This window comes from Bombyx mandarina, chromosome 13 (assembly GCF_030267445.1).
Source record: "Bombyx mandarina strain Sakado chromosome 13, ASM3026744v2".
Classification (NCBI taxonomy): Eukaryota; Metazoa; Arthropoda; class Insecta; order Lepidoptera; family Bombycidae; genus Bombyx; species Bombyx mandarina.
Window position 1 is genome coordinate 12,678,863 of NC_143220.1, and position 20,431 is coordinate 12,699,293.

Below are 20,431 nucleotides of genomic sequence, written 5' to 3' on the forward strand. Positions count from 1 at the left end.
ACTTATTTCAAGATCAAATTATGGACTTAAAACGTATACATTTTACTATAGGAAATAATAAGTTGCATCTCAAAAATTATGCGATTTCGTAACACGAATATAATTTAACTATTCTAAATTAAAAATCTAAAACTCATTACCGCTTATTTCACAACAATAAGATTAACGAACTGCGTATGAATGCAAAACAGTTTCCAGTTTTAGTAACGATTATAAAACTCTGTGATGTAATCTAATTTCTGTGATCTACTCTGAAAGATATCTGCCTAGTATAGGGTACTATTCGCGTAAATAGCCGATAGTTTCTCACACCACGGGCGTAATGGTCTCAGTGAATCTCTCAGGAATAGTAATTTCAATACCAAACTAAGACACTTGCTTCTTGCTTACTTCTTTGGCAGAAATAGGCAGAATGAAATACACATTGACAATTCGCGTGCAAAATATCTTAAGAAAGAACCTAGCTTCTGTTTCACAAGTAAAATTTAGTCAAAAGCCTGTCTTATTCTCAAAAATAATTCTTATCATAACAAAATATTTTAGAAATTTTTAGAAATTTTTAAAACATTTTATTGTGTTTAACAGTGTAATAACACACCCTTGTGGCTAAGTCGTTACCATTCTACTTATTATACACAACCTTCATAAACTAAATCAATAATTTTCTCTGGAAATACCTCGGAAAAACCGGTGATAGAACATCGATTGACGCGGTCCCCGCAAGAGGTGGTTGTTTTAATGGAACAAAATGTGCTAGCCACACCCAGCCATGAAAATTATATACCAAATGAGATAGTCCACTAAATAGATCACTAAATAAATAGTGATTGGCACTTAGATAATTAAGGTTTTATTAAAAACGAATGGTAGCATGTAATATGAATTTCTCACGCTATATTTATCGATTTTTAAACATAAAAAGCCATTAAATGAATTTTTTACCATAAAGTGCATCTAAAATGATTGACCTTTTCAACTGAGAGCGCAGTTCTTAAATTAATATGACACTCGGAAATATATTTATTGGTTTAAATGCTTATCTATGCAAATGATGAAATTAAATATATTTTTAGGTATCGATGAGGTTTTTGGGAGATTTGATTAATTTCTGAGCTAAATACTTCAGCGAGAAACAAAGAATTAATTAGTTAAAGGCAATTTTGATTGTTTTATTGGAATTATTTTTATCACAAATCATCGAATGACGTAAAAACAAATTAATAAGTTCTTTCGAAACAGAACTTTCCTAGTTTAATGTAACACAAATATGCAATTATAAAATAAACTACAAACATCATACATCAAAGATGCAATTACTGAGAATCAGAAACTTCAAGAGTAAAGACCTAATAATACACATTTAATGTGCATATATTTCAAGTGAAATGTATTTCGGTATTGACTTTGACTTGCTTGTTCCGTTTGTGAAAAGGTAGGTACAAATTTGAATTTGAGCTAAACTGTTTAACTAACAATAGCTTAGCTGACTAACAATAGTTTAACTAACTTAAATATCTCTTTTTGCTTTACTCGTAGCCAAGTTTCCAAATTGGTGAAATTTAAATACCCCGTAGAGAAAATATTCCCGAATATAAAGAGGTAAAAACATGATACAATATCCATTTGCACGGTACGTTTAAAATCTATATCTATATCTATACTATAATATTATAAAGAGGAAAGATTTGTTTGTTTGTTTGTTTCGAATAGGCTCCGAAACTACTGGACCGATTTGAAAAATTCTTTTTCCATTAGAAGCCTACATTGTCCCTGATGAACATAGGCTTCTTTTTTTTAATTTTTTTTCATTTTTTTTTTTTGTTTCATGTGTGTTTTAATGTTTCCGAAGCGAAGCGAGGGCGGGTCGCTAGTACTTCATATTTCGGGAACCTGCATTGTAAAGCAAAGGAAAAAAGCAAAAGGTTATTGACCTCAAGCGTCCGTCGTTATTTACTTATGCATTGCGTGCATAGCAAAGAACAAGTAATACAAGTTTACGTCCTCGATTCTTAGATAAATATTTAGATGATTGCATTTAAGTATTATCTTCGTTTGCCTTGGCATACTTTACAACCTATGAACGTGTTGAAGGACGTTTAATAATACAATTCATGTTTACGACTAATAATGTGTATCAACATAAAAAATAAACGGTTCCAACCCGACTTATGGTGTTTAAACAATAAGGCGGTAAATCAATTATTTGTAATTCATAAAATAAACCCAAACCGAAACCGCGTCTTATTTTAGTTGCGAGTTGAAAGACAATGTCCTCGAAATTTTTAAATTAACGTCGTTCAAAAACAAAATAAGCAAAATATTTTCACGTCAAACGTATCGACAAGCGATTGAAGATTGATTGAATTTAAGATATGTATTTTGTTGAGGTTGAGGTTCTATCTTTCAAAACAAAATAGACGATAACAAAAGATAACATGTCACAAGAAGCACAAACGTAATCATAAAAATGCTTCAAATCACTTAAGTTGTTGTAAACAATTGATGACTAATGACTCATATATTTATGTAATTTTCTAAGCAAGATATAAAATTACTTACTCTAAAACAGTCATCCGAGACACTATAGACCCCGACATCCTTATCGGACGTCCCCACCATGTAGGCCTGGTCCATCTTCAAGGCTGTCAAATTCAGACCCTCGTACTCTTCCATTCCAGGGTGTTCCAGCCATGACATCATTACTTCTTTATACCAATGCCATGTGTCGTTCGTCACTGAAGATGATTCGTTCATTTTCACAATTGCAGCCTTCGATTTCTCGGTATTGAATTAGGCAGACTCACGCGCGATTATAGTTCATTTTAAAATAAAAGGATAATAACGTGTTTAGCTCCGTGCAGCTTGGACGTCCAAACAGGTCAGTATACGTAGTGGAACTGCCGGTTTGGTACTGAAACCGGTGTTAGTAGGCCCGCGCGAGCCGTTGCACCATTACATTAACTTTCTGCAATGTGATCTTGGAAAAAATCCACGAACAATCATATGAAAGCGTAACCATAATAAAGTTCGTCTACCTGTTGTACATTCCCATGAAATGTGCATTGATTAGAAATATTGCAACCCATAATTTTCCGATCATGTTTGTTTGCAGAAAATGAGCATATTGCTATTTTATCTAAAATAATTATCAAGCTTAAATTCACTTTTTTTACAGTTCACAAGACACACCGTTGGTTTAAACCGTTGGCTTTAACTGATCGATGGTGTTATAACGTATTCGATAGAATTTGTCGACTATTACGCTAATTAACTAAGCAAATTTACAATTTTTCGGAATATAGTTCACGATAAGGTAGAATGAGTCCGCGAGTGTTCATGGACTGGGAGTGAAACGAAAGGATCTGATCTAATAATTAATAGCCTGTTTTGTTTATTGCTATTTTGTTTGTTTTGTTAAGAGCTTAATGCGATCCTAATACTATTATTTCTCAACAACAAAAGAACAAAAAATCCCTCCGCTGTATGTATAATAAATTTATACGTACATTATAAATGGCATGGCTCACAAAAAAAAGATAACACAATAGTTTTGTTTCTCAACGTTAACATTATTACATTTAAATTATCAACTACCAGCACAACGCAGCCAAAAGGTCGTCGACACTTTTTATGATAATAAACAACACATACACGACTTAGATATTATTTTACGATTCCCACACCTACTTCTTAATTGTTATAGCAACCATCCAATAGCCCACTTATACTAAATTTCACAAAGTTATTAATCTCGAAAGAAACTTTGATTTAAACGTTCTTAACACGCAAGCAAGCCTAATCATTGTAATTATTTTGTTTTTAGGATAAAACGCTTCTTCTATAAATGAAATAAAAACACTTTTATTAATTTCGATACTTGTAGTTTTAGAAACCAGTCTGTAGTTTATTTAAACTGGATCACCAAAAGTCAAGTTCAAGAATAATCTCAAAATATTAAAATTAAAGTAATAAAATAATATATATACAATATTTGTATTTAAATTTGAATTTGCAAATTTTGACACGTCTGTTGTTGTAGACGGTTTCCATGGTTTATTATTATTAATATTATTGAAAATAAAATTCTTAACAAAGTACCACAAAAATCACGAAAAATTATGCGAACCATTAAATTAATTAGAATATGTACGGTACCTAAGGCGAAGGAATATCTTGAAAACGGGTGAGTTCAAAAATGGAACGTTTAAAAAAAAAAACAAATAAGCAACGCTGTCGATTCATAGAGCCTTCAAAATGTTCAAAGATATTTGAATGTCTGCTTCATGTTACTGACGTCTAGAAAGGTGACGGTCAACGTTCTAATATTATATCAAATTTAACATTCATAAATTTTATGATGTTGCAACGCAAGGCATCAACAAATCCTTTGTTAATGTTTTTTTAAGATAGCACGACAGATTTTGTTTCATTAATACTCGCGACTATGATCAAGCTATTACGTGGAAATCGATAACAGTATTCCAAATTAATCCAAATAAACATTTTTCGTCATCATCAGTCCATGGACATCAACTGTTGGACGAATAAACGATATGTCGTACAAATGAAAATAGGAAGAATTCACATAATGATAGTTTCCAAAAATAATACATATTTATCTGTCTTCTGATATATTAGGTGATAATTTTAAGTACATTTAAAAAGACAAACCTCTTGCGACGGATATATTGTATCATAATCCTAATTGATAACCCGAATCAAGTCATTTTATGTTTTCTGTACACACAATAAATATATTCACGACAACCATCGCCTAGAGAACTTCTTTTACGAATCCAATGCTTAAAAATAAATTATTATACAAATAATAATTAGAATTAGAAAATTTTAGTACTCCATTATTAACCCTTATGAAACCTGTTACATAATGTACGAATTAAAACACAAATATATTTTGTAGCCTTACGAATGATGATAATTAAATATTTGACCTTCTCAGTAAAGAAAACTCAATGCTGACCGTGCCAGTATTCTGTTTCTACGTCTATCAGACACACGTCCTAAAATATAGCTGTTTATTTATATATACTATTGCATAAACTTAAACTGTGTGAATATGAGGGTAGCCTTTCTATTGTTGTGCTTATGCAAGATTTATCACGGTGCGTTGGACACCGGATATCCGGATGGGTTAATGGCTAATTGTAAGTTATATTCCGTTTTGACTTAAAGCTTATCGTTTTTTAGCATAATTAACATTGTAAACTAAAGTTTCTCGTGTTACCTTTGTAAACAAACAGCAAAAATGCAATTTTACAAATAACGTATCTTTGTATGTATTTGTAAGTGAATAATTCGTGTAGAATCATTTTATTAGCCTACTACAGTGGCAGACTAGCGAATTCCTGGCTGAGCCTTTGCTCGCCCACCTGTCCTGGTGAAACTGGAAAGGCCTCCGGGCCACCAGTAGTCCTTCAATCATAAAAAAAAAAAAATAGCTAATACTTAAACGTAACTGTCGTATTTAACACGCAAATTGCATTTCCAAAGCGTGCTACGAAAGACTTAATTAACACTATAAACATAACATTCTCAAAAAATTAAAACATAGTAGTGTATACGAAGTTTTAAACCTGCTTGTACGATCCGGTAGTAGGTTCATTCGTGAAGCAGCTACTCTTGAGTTGTTAGGTCTCCCTTGGAGGCGCTCGGGTAGCTGTTAGCAAATCTGGCCCGTTCTGGCTGAGCTCTAGCTCGCCCACTTGTCCTTGTGAAACTGGAAAGGCCTCCGGGCCACCAGTAAAACATCATAAAAAAAAACCTGCCTGCAAACCTCTAATAGTGACATACCATAACATCTTAATAAACACCTCTGGGCGGATTCAGATGGTCTTCATTTAATTCGTAATTCAATGAGTCGACCTGAATGTTTAGAATGCAAATTACGATCTAGACGCGTTCGTTGCAACGGTGCATTTAAATTTTTATTCCAAACAAGGATAATAAAACTTAGATTTCTAGTAAATTGAGTCTACACCAAAACTGGTGTGGTTAAATATATATGTATATTATATATGTGGTTAAATATATATTATATATATATTATTATATAATATGGTGTTAAATTGTATAACGATTGAGATAAAAGATGATTGTTTACTATCTTTCTTTATCAGAATATTTATCTTATTCCGAATATAATAATATAATATAATGTATTACAAAGGTTATTCGAACATTAAAGCTAACAGCCTTTTTATTAATATTATTACGCGGCTGTTGCGAGCCAACTTTGTCCTTTAGGCTTAACAAACAGTGTAGTCAAGTGATAAGGGACTATCCATGATTCAAATCTTGCGTTAGGTACAATTTTTCCTAAGTAAATTACGTAGGTATTAGCTTTATTACACGATGTAAGAATTCGATATTGCAATAAAACTAAATCGGTAGGCAGCGGCTTGGCTCTACCCCTGGCAACGCCGAAGTCCATGGGCGACGGTAACCGCTCACAATCCGGTGGGCCGTATGCTCGTCTGCCTACAAGGGCAATAAAAAAAAATCTATAAATTAATAAATTTGTTTGTTTACTGGTACTGGCTTATATTGTGAGCGGCCACTGATTTGTACGATTCTGCCGCGAATCGATTTTTATTCCCATTTTAGGATTCAATACGATACAGGCTCAAAGACAATAGTGTCTGAAATAAATAGTCATAGATTCAATTAAATCTAATTTAATATTTTCTCGTTTTAATGCGCTCATAATTCAGTGTTATCTTTTTTTGTTATTGGTTAGATGGGTAGACGAGCTTACTGTCCATCTGGTGTTAAGTGGTTACCGGAGCCTATGGACATCTACAACGTAAATGCCGCCAGCCATATTGAGACATGAGTTCTAAGTCTCAGTTCTATAGTACAACGGCTGCCTTACCGTTCACCCGGTCACCGTCCTCGTCGAACCCGTCGCTTGCGACGAAGGGCTCGACGAGTGAATTAACCCATAGACACAGCCCACTGAGTTTCTCGCCGGATCTTCTCAGTGGGTCGCGTTTCCAATTCGGTGATAGATTCTGCGAAACACTGCTCTTGCTAGGGCCAGTGTTAGCAACACTTTCGGTTAGAGCCCCGTGAACTCAACTACACGTCAAGGAGACACTGAAATAGCCTCTCAAGGCTATCGGCATAGGTAGGGAATAAAAAACCGTTCGAACCGAAACGCATTACTGCTTAGAAATAGGCGAGGTGGTGGTATCTACCCGTGCGTGTGTGATTGTCCAAGATGTCCTACCACGAAGCCATTATTTCATATCCCACTGCATTGAACTGTAAGACTTTAACACTCATTGATGAGTCTACTTCAGGTCCAGGAATGAATAAGAGTACAATAATCTCTGAAAAAACGAAACGAACGCTGTCGTTGGTTATTGCATATCCTTCGGAAAACGTGTTCGGTTATTCAGAGACAAGGTGCAAGCTGTCCGCGAAAGGAGCCGCGTGCGCCGCAAAATACTTCGACTTCAAAAAAAGAAAAACCCAGGTGCCTATTTATTATTCATTGTTTTCATCTCGAAGATTTTTCTTTCGAATAATTTGTTGTGTAATGTAGAGTTATGTAATGAACCGTGACATAGTTATGTAACTTTATATATGAAATAGGTAGGTTTCACTGCATATTTTGTTTGAAGTTTCAACTGCAATAAGGAAAACAAGGAAATTGAAAAATATTAATTTCATTCTAGTTTTCATGAAATTTTTATATTCCGATGAGCGGACGAGCTCATGGCCAACCTTGTGTTAGGTTCTTACTACAGCCCATAGACATCAATAACATAAATCCCGCCACTCATCTTGAGACATGAGTTCTAAGTCTTAAAAACTGTAAAAACTTAAACGAATTATGTATCGGTTTCTTATTTTTGTTTCTAAAGACTGAAAGAAAAGTTCTCAACACATCCCTAGCGCATACCGCAGCCAATAGTCTGCTGTCATAACCTTCAAAAATAACCAGCAACAACAAGAGACAAGATGATGTTCATCAGTGCTTTCAAATTGCTCAATCACCAGTTTTTAAGATAGGACCTTGGAAGCAAGATGAGAATGCTGCTATTATTGTCGGAACATGAAGAATTATTAGCTGTGTGTTCGTTAGCCGATATCGCATACTCTAATCTTTTGAAACTGCTCTTTTGTTTGCCGACAATGGAGTAAGAAGGAGAAAGAGACCAGAAAAAGGTATCAAAGAAGACATGCCACTTTAGATGGCGTATTTTCATGATTTGATTGAAATTGAATTGAAATTTCAAATCTCAATATGGTAATCACTCCCCTGTACACCAGGTGGATCATTAACAACAATTTTTTTTTAAACAATTTATTTATGTATTAATTTCACTTTTAGATTTTAGTAAGTGGTTACATGGATACGACATTTTCGCCTTTAGCGCGATCGATAATAACAATGTACATCAACCTCGGAAGAAATGTTGCCATGCTGGATACCTTCCCCATACTCCTCCGGCCTTATCCAATGTGAGTTTTTGTCGTGTTTTAAACTAAAATACAACAGAAAATTGAGTTTCGGTGAGTCAGTGTACAAATATCAGCATAGTTTTAATAACGTCAACGACACGGGAAAACCGAAGAAAACAATCTATTACAAACTAAATCATAAGCTGAATGGTTTTCACAATTATTATCATAGTCTATATAGGTATAATGATCCTAATGGCGGGTTTCATAACGCCCATGTACCTAAAGACCGATTGACACGATTCTTAAGACACAAACTTCTTAATATTTTCAACTTTAATAATAAAGCAATTCTCTTGTCTGTGCTGTGTCGTGAACACAAATAAACTAGTAAACCTAATTCATGTAATGTATGTTAATAGACAATTCTCAAGCGTTGCATGCAAAAGTTGCGTCTGCACGCATTGTATTTTGTTTTCATCTAATCGAAAGCAAGCTAATTGTAACCCAACAATTCCACATGTATATACGTGTACGTATGAAATAATTATAATAAACATTCGGCGGTTTCATACGCTATCACTATGTTGTTTTTTTACTTTTCGCGAGTCTTTTTTTTGTTCGATTACAAAACATTTATCTCTATGAATTTATTTACGTAATATTATTTCATGTCACAGTTTGTTTTATTCCCTTTTGCTTGAATTTTATTCGACTGCAAAACCATGTGACCGTTTAAATATAACATAATTTTTTTATTGCTTAGATGGGTGGACGAGCTCACAGCCCAGCTGGTGTTAAGTGGTTGCTGGAGCCCATAGACATTCACAAAGTAAATGCGCCACCCACCTAGAGATATAAGTTCTAAGGTCTCAAGTAGGTATAGTTACAACGGCTGCCCCACCCTTCAAACCGAAACGCATTACTGCTTCACGGCAGAAATAGGCAGGGTGGTGGTATCCACCCGCGCGGACTGACAAGAGGACCTACCACCAGTAATTACGCAAATTATTATTTTGCGGGTTTGATTTCTAAGCTAAGCTAATTTCGTACTATAAAGTTATTGCGTATTGAACCTTTGAATCTTTTACTTACCTTTATTGTCAGCGAAGGCTGTAAAATGACTGTTATTAATTCCAGAGCAGCTCGAGTTACGAAACCACTCGGCGAACTATTGGGAGAGTTCTTGGCTGCTCTGACCCCTCATGGTCTGTCACATAAGAATCTAGAAATCGTTGGAGGCAGCTTGGGTGCTCACATTGGATACTACGCCTCCGTAAAATATTACGAGCTCACATCACGGAAGCCTGCGAGACTGACTGGTATGGAATACTTACTTTATTAAACATTATGGTGTAAGTCAGTGTGCTTAGTTTGCCTAAGTTTGCCGCTAGGGCGCTGTTTCAACTGCATACAAATTTGAGTTAGCTTTTACACTATCGAAAACGTTAAGCACACAGCTCTGATAAGCACTATACTGCAAGTACTAAATATTATGTATATAGTGAACTGGGACATATAATACAAGCATTAAAAAAAATGTTGACTGGCGATCAAACCTGAGAACGAAACCTACCCCTAAAAACTTTGCTATTTTCTTAGTTTACGCTTGAAAACGATCAAAAGACTAAATAAGGATAGTTATACACGCTGTTAACAATGTTGTTAAAATGTGCATTGCTAACTAAAAGGCTGCTATACTCGGATAAGTTGCACGTTATGAACGCATCCATAAATTTTAGAATAGGTAACCAAAAAAATGGATATGTGTTATGTAAATAAATTAGTAAATATTATCTTCCTTGTAAGATCTCGTACGTAAAAGTTACAGATGTCATAAACATTCTGAATGTATTTTTATAAAAATACGAAAACATAATGGAATAATTTTTGTTGTTGTCTGTTACAGGGTTAGATCCGGCAGGCCCGTGCTACCGTAACATGAATCCAAAGGATCGCTTCAATGCGGAAGGAGCCGTCAAAGTGGACGCACTGCATACTAATATCGACGGATTCGGCATCGCCGATCCAATCGCACAAATAGATTTTTATGCTAACGGCGGTATGGCTTGTGTTGACTTTTAAACAATTATATTAACTTCATGACTACAAATAAGTATATTTGCAAATTCTAGCACCCCATAACAATATATACTATATGGGTGTAAAGATTGAAGAAGCAACTTGACAAATATAATTTTCAAGAATTTCAATTTAATCTGAAACGATAGTAATATTCTAATAATGCCGGGCAGTGTACTGTTCATTTGTACTTAAGTGTACTAAATATGATCTGCAAGAGTTAGTACCTACTAATAGTAGAGAGAAGTAGAGTTGATACCTACTCCATACACCAAAATGGCTATTTTTTATGATGCAAATGACGGTGTCACAAATGTCATAGATACTAATGTCACGAGGTGATAGCGTCGTAGATTCTAGCAGCTAGGCTCAATATTAAGTGCATAATCTATGGCTAGGCTCCTAAAAGGGAAAGAGCTAGTTTACGTTACTAAAAATATACCTAACTTTAAATCAAGGTCCAATTCTAAGCAGATGTGTTGTCAACCTTTCCATGGTACATTCCAATTCTACTCGGCTAACAAGTTTTTTTATTGCTAAAAATAAATGGGTGAACGAACTCTCAGCCCACCTGGTGTTAAGTGGTTACCGGAGCCCATAATAATATATACCTGCAACGAAAATGCCGCCACCCACTTCGAAACTTGAGTCTGTGGCGTTTATGAACGCACATTTTTATGATGCGTAAGCCGGAACGCACGAGATGTGGGAAAATAAATATAGTCTGTGCCACGGGACCTTTTTACCGCCAAATATAAAAAACGTAAAAAATAGTTTATAATGTGTTTATTAACTAATGTAATATAATTACTTAGAATTGTTTATGCCGCTACAACAATAAAATTTATATTGTTTCAACTTTGGTGTTAATTATATAAAACACGACTTTACGGCGAAATAAAGAAGGGACTATATGAGCTCCCTTAAGTCCTAAGGTCTGAGTTTTTACAGTACGACTGCCCCACCCTTCAAACCGAAACTCATTACTGCCTCGCGGCAGGCAGGGAAGGCAGGGTGGTTGTACCTACTAGTGCGGACTCACAAGCCGTTCTAACAGCAGTAATGTAATGTTAAACGCCGTGCTTTAGCCTGGAAAATCCGATTTAAAGAGCGATGCTTCTGTCTCTCTTGATCACCAATTATGATATGGTCGATAGTTATTTCTTTTTCTTGCTTAGACGGATGGACGAGGTCACAGCCCACCTGGTGTTAAGTCGTTACTGGAGCCCATAGACATTTACAACGTAAATGCGCCACCCACCTTGAGATATAAGTTCTAAGGTCTCAGTATAGTTACAACGGCGGCCCACCTTTCAAACAGAAACGCATTACTGCTTCACGGCAAAAATAGGCGGAGTGGAGGTACCTACCCGTGCGGACTCACGATAGGTCCTACCACCACCAGTAGTAACTTCGCTTCGATAATATACTTAATTTTCCCTACAATATATATAAAGCATCATTGTTCTTAGCAACGTTTCATTAAATAAAAAGCATAGTGGTATAGTAAGCGGCACGTAAGTTGGCAAGGTTTTGGTGTAGTGGGGGTAATGTTGCGCATAGTGCACATTGCAACAAAAAAAATGGTCACTTTTATGCCCGCATATAATTTTATTTTATTTTATAAATTTTTTTATTTGCCATAATTTATTTTTAAGCCTGTGTGTTTAGAAGAAAGTTAAAGAAAAGAGAGGAATTCGTGAAGTGTATTAGGCGTTATAACTAAAATACAATAAAAGTTAAGAAGTATAATTAAAAAAAATATACTTAATATTAAAAATTATGTGTCGCCGTCGTCACTATCATTTACTAATAGTGCTACCCCTTGGATTAAATTTATGGTAGCACCTGAGCTGGTGGAAGGAGTTGGCTCCTCATCGTCGACATAACGAAGAGTTTCTGTCGTCACTGGCGTAAATAATAAAACGCTCAGTGATTGAATCGACTATATGGTCATTTGTATTTGGTCCTGGCATTGCAAACAAACTTAAAACAATAACACTCGTAACAAAAACTAAATTTAAAACAATAATAACAATTCGTAACAAAAACTCAATATAAACAAAGGGTTCCTACAACTTTGTAGGCACATGTGTAACCGGAAGCGAACGGAACGTGGACGCGGTGCGGGAGGGGAGGGTCGACTGACTCACCAATCACGCGTTCGGAACGGTGCTACGTCCTTCCCCACGTCCCGCTGCACAACCAAAGAGACCTAAAAAACGACTTCTGCGCATCTACCGACTCTTGCCAAGTTACGTGCCGGCGACTATACTTGCCCCTGAATGTAGTTTGCATTGAGAGACCTAAAAATTATACAGTCCGGATGTTATTAATAACATTTATCTATACCACTTGCTTAACTAGTACTGTTGACCTATTCCAGGTGAATTCCAGCCCTCTCTGGCTGGCGACTTCATCATGCCTTGCTTCCAGCTGTGCAGTCACGTCCGGGCCGCCATGTACTGGATCCTGGCCTACACGAACCCCGACAAGTTTCTGGCGGTCCGCTGCGATTCCGTCGCTGACGTCAGACACGGAAACTGCTACGACGGAAACATAACTAGCAATGTCTTAGGACCGAGAACCGAGTTCAATGAACCTGGAATCTATTACCTTCCTACTAAAGAGGTCAGCCCTTATTACCTTGGAAACGAAGGCCTGAAGAAATCAATGTACGGCGTTAACGCTTACCTCTTAAAGCCGGCTCCAGACATAGACATGATTATATGACAAGAAATAAAAGTAGACCACAACTACAGAGCTTTATTTTATATTACGCAACAGCCAAACTATTTATTATGATTCGATTAGGCCCAGAGGCGATATATATTTAAGATTATATATAAGATATTTATTACAAAATCTATTATTTATTTACACATTTCACGTTAATAATAATAATTCAGTCAAAACAAGCTCCTCATTGACTAACTGTGCCCGTTTGGAACAAATGTATCGTTAATCGCAAAACACACAGTATTGTGACTGATTTTAGAGAGAGGCGTTTTCTCATCATTAAATAATATAACCGAAAATACATCGATTATTTATTTTGTAATTAACGATACATTTAATTGTAATGCAGTAAATACAGTTCAGTTTATTCATATATAAGACAATGACAATAATTTTGATGATTCACAAGACGCGATTGTATAAATTAAACAGAGTATTGGTCGCTCCTGAAAACCGGTTGGTAATACATATTTATCTTTCAAAGACGACAAAAAACAAAAAAAAAATTAAGAGTGTAATAAAAACAAGACTTCAAAGCGAAATAGATCCATTAACCTTAACAATAGGCCCACCTCGACAATATATTCTTCAATTTAAAATTAAACATTCAAAAATGAGATATCGCAAAACATATTTTATATAAAAAAAAGTCAGTCATATAAAACCGACTCGTTTTGTTAAGGTTGGTTAAAAAATGTTTTTTTTTTGTAGGCTTTATACGTTAATTAAAAATCAGCTAAAGCTCGACTTATTAGAATTTGTCTCGTATAAAATTTTGGGATATTTGAATTTTAGCAAAACGACAGCATTCATATAGTGGTTACTTTAACAGTCAATATAAGTACTTCGTTTTGGTCTTGCTTTTGCTTTCTCTTGTACAATTTCGTGATTATAATCTTAATCGTATTTGTACTAATAACAAACAGTTCCATTAATACACATTAAAATGATAGGAGAATAAAAAAGCAACGATATGATCAAAATAGTTTCCCATTCCAATAAAAACAATCAAAAGATTACAAAAAGTGATAATGGATATAAAAGATTTAAAAAAAGTCCCGCGGTCAGGTATGTAATTGATAATGTCATTTGCTAACAAAAAAAAAACAATCATAAATAATACTCGAATCACAAGTATATTCCAATACATATATACATTCAGATCTCAAAATTCAAATAATAAAAGAATAATTACAAAAACATATTTATGAAGAAAAAAAATCATTCATTAATGTTGACCTACAATGCGCTTGTAAATGTAATTGATCTGTGCGTGTGTATAATTTTTTGGGCATTGAACAACAGCAATTACGGAGTATATATTTTCATGATTCATAAAACATCATCACCAATATGAGTTTCTAAATTAATATTTAAAAATTATTTTAGCTTCGATTCGATTTGTGATGTTCATTGTATTATAGAAATGTTTAACTTTTTTTTTTATTCCTTAAATGGGTGGACGAGCTCACAGCCCACCTGGTGTTAAGTGGTCACTGGAGCCCATATAAGTTCTAAGCTCTCAAGTATAGTTACAACGGCTGCCCCACCCTTCAAACCGAAACGCATTACACATTATTTCTACTTCTATACAAACGTGACGACAAATATTCGTTTAGTGTGTCTTGGGCCGTCTGGGGTGACTGTTGTTTTTTTTTATAGCATAGATATATGGACGAGCTCACAGCCCATCTGGTGTTAAATGGTTACCGGAACCCATATACATCTACATCAATTGAACAAAGTGTGAACCAGATAAGCTATCTTCTTAGCCATTTAGTGGTGATGATCTTAGAAAATATACAATTACTTAAATCCACAATGAATCATTAAATCGTGTTTATGAGTGAGAATATTGATACTTTTATAAAAAAAAATATGATTTGTTTAATGTTCATAAAGGTTATATAAGTAAGGCCATATAATATATACAAACAAGATGATAATCCAAGTGTCGCGATTGCGTGCTAAAGATAGCGAAAGCAGACATTTTTATGATCCCTAATCTGAACCATCACACTAATTTTTATTCATTTTACATTTCATTATTATTATTTTATTACTTATTATTGATTATTTTAATTAGTTAAAGGCAATTAAATATGAAGTTTTATTATTTTCTACTATATGATATTTCATAATAAAATAGTTTACGAAGTACATATAGGGCGTTGGAGTTATTTTGCTCAAAGGGAGCTAGAGCATTTGTGAAAAAGTGGTGTAGACAAAAATAAGTTTTTAAAATTTATAGCAAAATAAGTTTCATACATATCAATACTCGTTGGAATGTTTTACAGTATAAAAGCCGATTTAAAAATAGATTATACAAAGCTACAAAGCTTCGACCTACATTCCTATATGATATGCATATAATTATTTAACAAAAATACGTCCCCAGAAATTATTGACAGACTTAGGTCAAATCCAATAACTATTTGCAAGTAAAGCCTTTGATAAAGCTCATTCGACAACATTCAAATACAAAACACGATTTTATTCACATCCCTAATTTCAAGTCGATATTTAAGATCGACTAAGCTTTTGGCACCGATAATAATTTTGTTAAACATGCTTCAGTATCCTGATTAGTACAGTAACCATATATATTCCATTGCATTACTTACTTTTAGCAAAATTTATTTATTACTTTAGGTAATATATGTATGTATGTATATAGTACCTACCACAAAAATTATTCTGAATTTAACGATGCTAATTTAAAAAAAAACGATATAATTACTGTTCAACACACATCTAGACGCAAATAGTTCTAAGTGTATATATAAAAATGCTAAAGATTATGTAATTCATTTCGCTACAATTTCAACTATAATACGTTCACTATATCGATATATCGTACGGTATCGATATAATAATAATGATATAAAAACACGTTTTTTTTTTGTTATCGTTACACATACTTGCGAGTTTCATTAGAAATTTATCATTAAAAATGTTCATTCACCGTTAATTTCTCACGAGAATCACCAGAAATAATCCGTGCTCCATATGGCCGAGCGGGCCAGTATTAACTACCGGGGTATGTACTCCAGCGGGTACCAAGCCACGGTCTCCTGTCTGAGGGGCAGCGAGCTCAGCGGTATGACGACCCCGCCCAAGAACTGGTTCTCTTGCAGCGAATCGTAGTGCCAGACCGTGGCTTGGAGACTTCGGTTTTTGACCGCTTCGATCGGTAGCCGGTACTCCAGCATCTCCATGAACGACGGGTGCGAGTTGCGCTTTAGAACGCGGGTCTTGCGTTTCGTTTCCTTCGTGGGATCCGGTACGAGGTACACCTGGAATGTACATGTGTACATTTAAGCGATATTAGTAACGCGTAGATTCGTTTTTGTTTTTTATTGCTTTGATGGGTGGACGAGCTCATAGCCTAAGTGGTTACTGGAGCCCATGAACATCTACAACGTAAATGCCACCACCCACTTTGAGAGATGAGTTCTAAGGTCTCAGTATGGTTACAACAGGTGCCCTACCCTTCAAACCGAAACGCATAGCTGCTTCACAGCAGAAATAGGCGGGGCGGTGGTACCTACCCGTCAGTAACAGATATCGACATAATTACTCCATTGCGCCACGTAAGTATGGCGGTCAAAAGGTTACTTAGTCGGACCAACTGAAGACATGAGTGGATGAAGGCGTTAAGTACCATTTTTAAGATTCATGAGTTTTTACATTGAATGAAGTTGTTATGTGCCTATAAAGCATATTAGACCCTAAAACTAAGTTAAAAGAGGTTAAAGGCAAATTTTTGGAAATTGCGTTTTTTTTGCGCCTTGAGAGGCTATTTCAGCTTCACCTTGACGTGTAGATGAGCTCACGGGGCTCAAACCGGGAGTGTTGCTAACACTGGCTCTAGCAAGAATAGTGCTTCGCAGAATCTACTACCGGATCGGAAGCGCCACTGAGAAAATCCGGCGAGAAACTCAGTGGGCTGTGTCTGTGGGTTAATTTACTCGTCGAACCCTTCGTCGCAAGCGACGGGTTCGGCGAGGACGGTGACCGGTGCTTGAGGTACCTAAAAGCACCGTTAATGGATCGGGATGGATCGTAATGGGCTATTTGATGAGGGAGTTATGTACGAAGAAAAAGTACAAATAACAAAAGTTCGTTGCCCGTTTTCACAAAATGAACAAACTGTTTCGTATCGCCGTTCATCCGCTCATGTCTTCAACTTATAGGGCCGCATCACACCCGAATGGCAGCGTCGCGGCGAACACTTTCAGTGTGAAATAATTTTAAAATTTATCTATATACTTAAAAGATCAGTATCGCTTGAAAAGCTTGAAAAGGTTGCGACACAGCCGCCGCCCGCGTGCGTCTTGTCGGTGGTTCTGCTCGCGGCACCGCGGTCATATATGTAGGAAACGGAACGTTTTCGAGTGAAAGGGATGACTGTATAAGGAAGAAAGGGACGGAGGGGAAATGGTCAAGATGGCGATCGGGCATAGTAAGAGTGTGAACGATTACGACGTGTTATCCTAATAAATTTTGTTACTTTTCCAAGAAACTGCTATTTACTTTGAGCAAATCCCACATATATAATAAGCGATTCCATCATGTTCACTCCAAACACATGTGTATCACTGCCGAATGAAGAAACTATAGTAGAATTATTTTGTCCGTGCAGTTTGGGTCATAAAACATAGCCCGGCTAGGGCGGTGAGCATGTTGCGCGGGCGCAACGCCATTATCGGTGAAAACAAATGAGTTATCGAAGGCAGGTAAACGGCGGCAGGGCGGTATACGAAGGGTGCTAAGACATTGTTAAGTGTGTCGAAGAGAAATGTGTTTTTATGCATTCGCTCTCTGAATTTCTTTAATGACACAATGGCCACTCTTTTGTTTTGTACCAAAACGGCAGAATTTATTCAAACATTTTGCTTGTTGGCAAAAATATACCAGCACAAGCACGTGTTATTATCAACAATGTGATAAAATTTTTCACTGAAATGAGAATAGATCCCGAAAAGCTACAAAGTGTTAATTTCTGTCGATCTCGTTAACTCGCTGCAGTGATATCGATTAGTGATTTTTACTATTTACTAACCCACAAAATGACAAAACTAAATAAACTATCGATAACGCTTATCGAAAACAATAATGCGCATCACTATGCCCGTCCATAAGGCTCGTGAGTGGAAAAGAGAGAGCGAAATACTCGCTTCACCCCTCCGATTATTTATGACCCAAACTGCACGGACAAAATAATTCTACTAGAGTCAAGAGGAGACTGGGCGCGTGCAGTTTAGAAGCCGCGCAAGGGTGCCGCCATTCCGGTCTGACTCGGCCCATAGTCAGTCTGCGGTACCTTGGTGAGCTGCGCTGTCTGGTTGCAGTGTTGACCGCGGTAGCCCCCTTACCTCATCCGGGTTCTGACCTCGGAGGGACGCTTGGGCGAAGAGTGCAGGGGAGTCGTTTAGTGCGGCAGGGCCCTAAAATTCCTTGGGCAAGCGGTCTGCTCCCAACACCTAGCAAATCGTCAAGTCCCACTTACCCCGCTCGCCCCCTATGCACGGGGATATAGTAGGAGGTTCGGCATCCGACCAGAAAAAAAAAGGCTGCGGTACCTTGACGTAGGGGTTGGGCGGCGCCCCCTGCGGCGTGAGCGCCAGCGACTGCGCGTGCAGGATGAGCACGGAGAGCACGCCGCCCGCGTACTGCACCGACACCTTCAGCGAGCCCGACCCGCTGCTCTCCGGCTCCGTGCTCTCGCCTGGACAAACAACCGTATTACACTTTTTTTTATTGCTTATATGCGATGATGTTAAGTGGTTACTGGAGCCCATAGACATCTACAACGTAAATGCGCCACCCACCTTTAGATATAAGTTCTAAGGTCTCAAGTATAGTTACAACAGCTGCCCCACCCTTCAAACCGAAACGCATTACTGATTCACGGCTGAAATAGGCTGAGTGGTGGTACCTACCCGTGCGGACTCACGAGAGGTCCTACCACCAGTTATTACGCAAATTAAAATTTGCTGGTTTGATTTTTATTACACGATGTTATTCCTTCACCGTGGAAGTCAATCATGAACATTTGTTGAGTACATATTTCATTAGAAAAATTGGTACCCGCCTGCGGGATTCGTACATCGGTGCATCGCTCAAAACGAATGCACCGTCTTATCCTTTAGGCCACGACGACACACCTGATGTTAAATGGGTTCCGCAGTCAATTTACGATGACTCTCACCTTTTCTCAGCCTCTGAGGTTCCACGTCCTGTTGATCCCTGAGCAGCGGGTGAAAGAACGTATACACTAGATCGGAGTGGGCTATCTCATCAGCCAGGTTGAACAGGGAGGTGAGGAAGGCCCGGACATCACCGAACCGACGTTCGGCGACTTGGCGAGTGTTCGAGCGACCAACGTGCAGGCCGGACGGTAAGCTGTAATTATCGCAAAATGGATTATGATTATCGTCGTTTCTTCTAGATTTAGAAATGTAATTAATCTTTAATCTGTTGTTTTATATAATACGACATTGACAGATTATTAAAACCGCTTTATTTATAACTAGCGTTCATAAAGTTATCTAAATTGGAACATAATCCTCAAGATACCAAGGATACCTCAAGATCTAGAGTTCATTTTACGAGTTCCATTTTGTCGTTTGTTTTGTTATTGACATTTTGAAACAGAAATGTCTCTGTTTTCAAATATTTTTTTTTTTTTTTTAACGATAGATGTGAAGTTTGAAAAGAATTACTAGCAAAAAACCCTAACAATATGAGAAATTTGTTAACTAATACGTCTTTGCCTATTTTAGTATTAATTTTTTATGTCTTAATAAAGAAAACTGCATTGTTATAGTAGGTCGGATGAGCCGGGGGCCAGGGAGGCGGATCTCGCCCAAGCCCTGGCCCTCTAAGGGTTTCGGGTCCCCTTCACATGTCGGTCTGGGGACCGGCGAAGGGGGCCTAAGAAGACGACGTGCAAGCTGCTCTGCACGCGTTTTACGCAAGAGCATCCGGGTGATGGAAGGCCGACTATCCTCGACCCACGCTGGTTCTGACCCAGCGGGGTATTCCGTAGGATAACCCATTCTAACCGGCGCCATCTAGGCGGGCTCCGGATAGCCTGCCGACCGAGAGGGCTGGTGGTCGTGGCGCCGACGACCGCCAGTCCGGCGTCCCGAGGGGGAGGGTGATGGGAGAGATG

The 20,431-nt window shown here is 37.1% G+C and overlaps 3 protein-coding genes across 4 annotated transcripts in view; 1 reads left to right on the forward strand and 2 right to left on the reverse strand.

Annotated features, from left to right (window-relative positions):
• Positions 1–2,911, reverse strand: part of Hgsnat (Heparan-alpha-glucosaminide N-acetyltransferase) — a 42,269-nt gene extending 39,358 nt beyond the window's left edge. Inside the window, 1 exon segment of the mRNA XM_089732232.1 lies at positions 2,560–2,911. Within this exon segment, the coding sequence (XP_089588358.1) occupies positions 2,560–2,754 (195 nt within the window). The 5' untranslated portion in view covers positions 2,755–2,911.
• A 2,086-nt stretch (positions 2,912–4,997) lies between these two features.
• Positions 4,998–13,427, forward strand: LOC114241770 (lipase member H). The gene is made up of 6 exons (XM_028172728.2): positions 4,998–5,165; positions 7,323–7,498; positions 8,360–8,490; positions 9,571–9,752; positions 10,340–10,492; positions 12,899–13,427. The coding sequence occupies exons 1-6, from the start codon at positions 5,078–5,080 to the stop codon at positions 13,243–13,245; spliced, it is 1,077 nt and encodes a 358-aa protein (XP_028028529.2). The 5' UTR covers positions 4,998–5,077; the 3' UTR covers positions 13,246–13,427.
• Pi3K68D (phosphatidylinositol-4-phosphate 3-kinase catalytic subunit Pi3K68D) overlaps positions 13,259–20,431 on the reverse strand; it is a 48,215-nt gene continuing 41,042 nt past the window's right edge. For both annotated transcript variants that reach the window (XM_089732242.1, XM_089732243.1), the window contains exons 30-32: positions 19,466–19,659; positions 18,837–18,982; positions 13,259–16,547 (exon numbers count right to left, since the gene is read on the reverse strand). In XM_089732242.1, coding sequence (XP_089588368.1) covers positions 16,284–16,547; positions 18,837–18,982; positions 19,466–19,659 — 604 coding nt within the window. In that variant the 3' untranslated portion in view covers positions 13,259–16,283. The remainder of the gene's footprint in view (positions 16,548–18,836; positions 18,983–19,465; positions 19,660–20,431) is intronic.

Coding starts and splice junctions, on each gene's coding strand:
- LOC114241770 (XM_028172728.2), top strand. CDS start 5,078: ATGAGGGTAGCCTTTCTATTGTTGTGCTTATGCAAGATTTATCACGGT. Junction 7,499..8,359: donor TCAAAAAAAGAAAAACCCAG/GTGCCTATTTAT, acceptor TTTCACTTTTAG/ATTTTAGTAAGTGGTTACAT. Junction 8,491..9,570: donor CTCCTCCGGCCTTATCCAAT/GTGAGTTTTTGT, acceptor TATTAATTCCAG/AGCAGCTCGAGTTACGAAAC.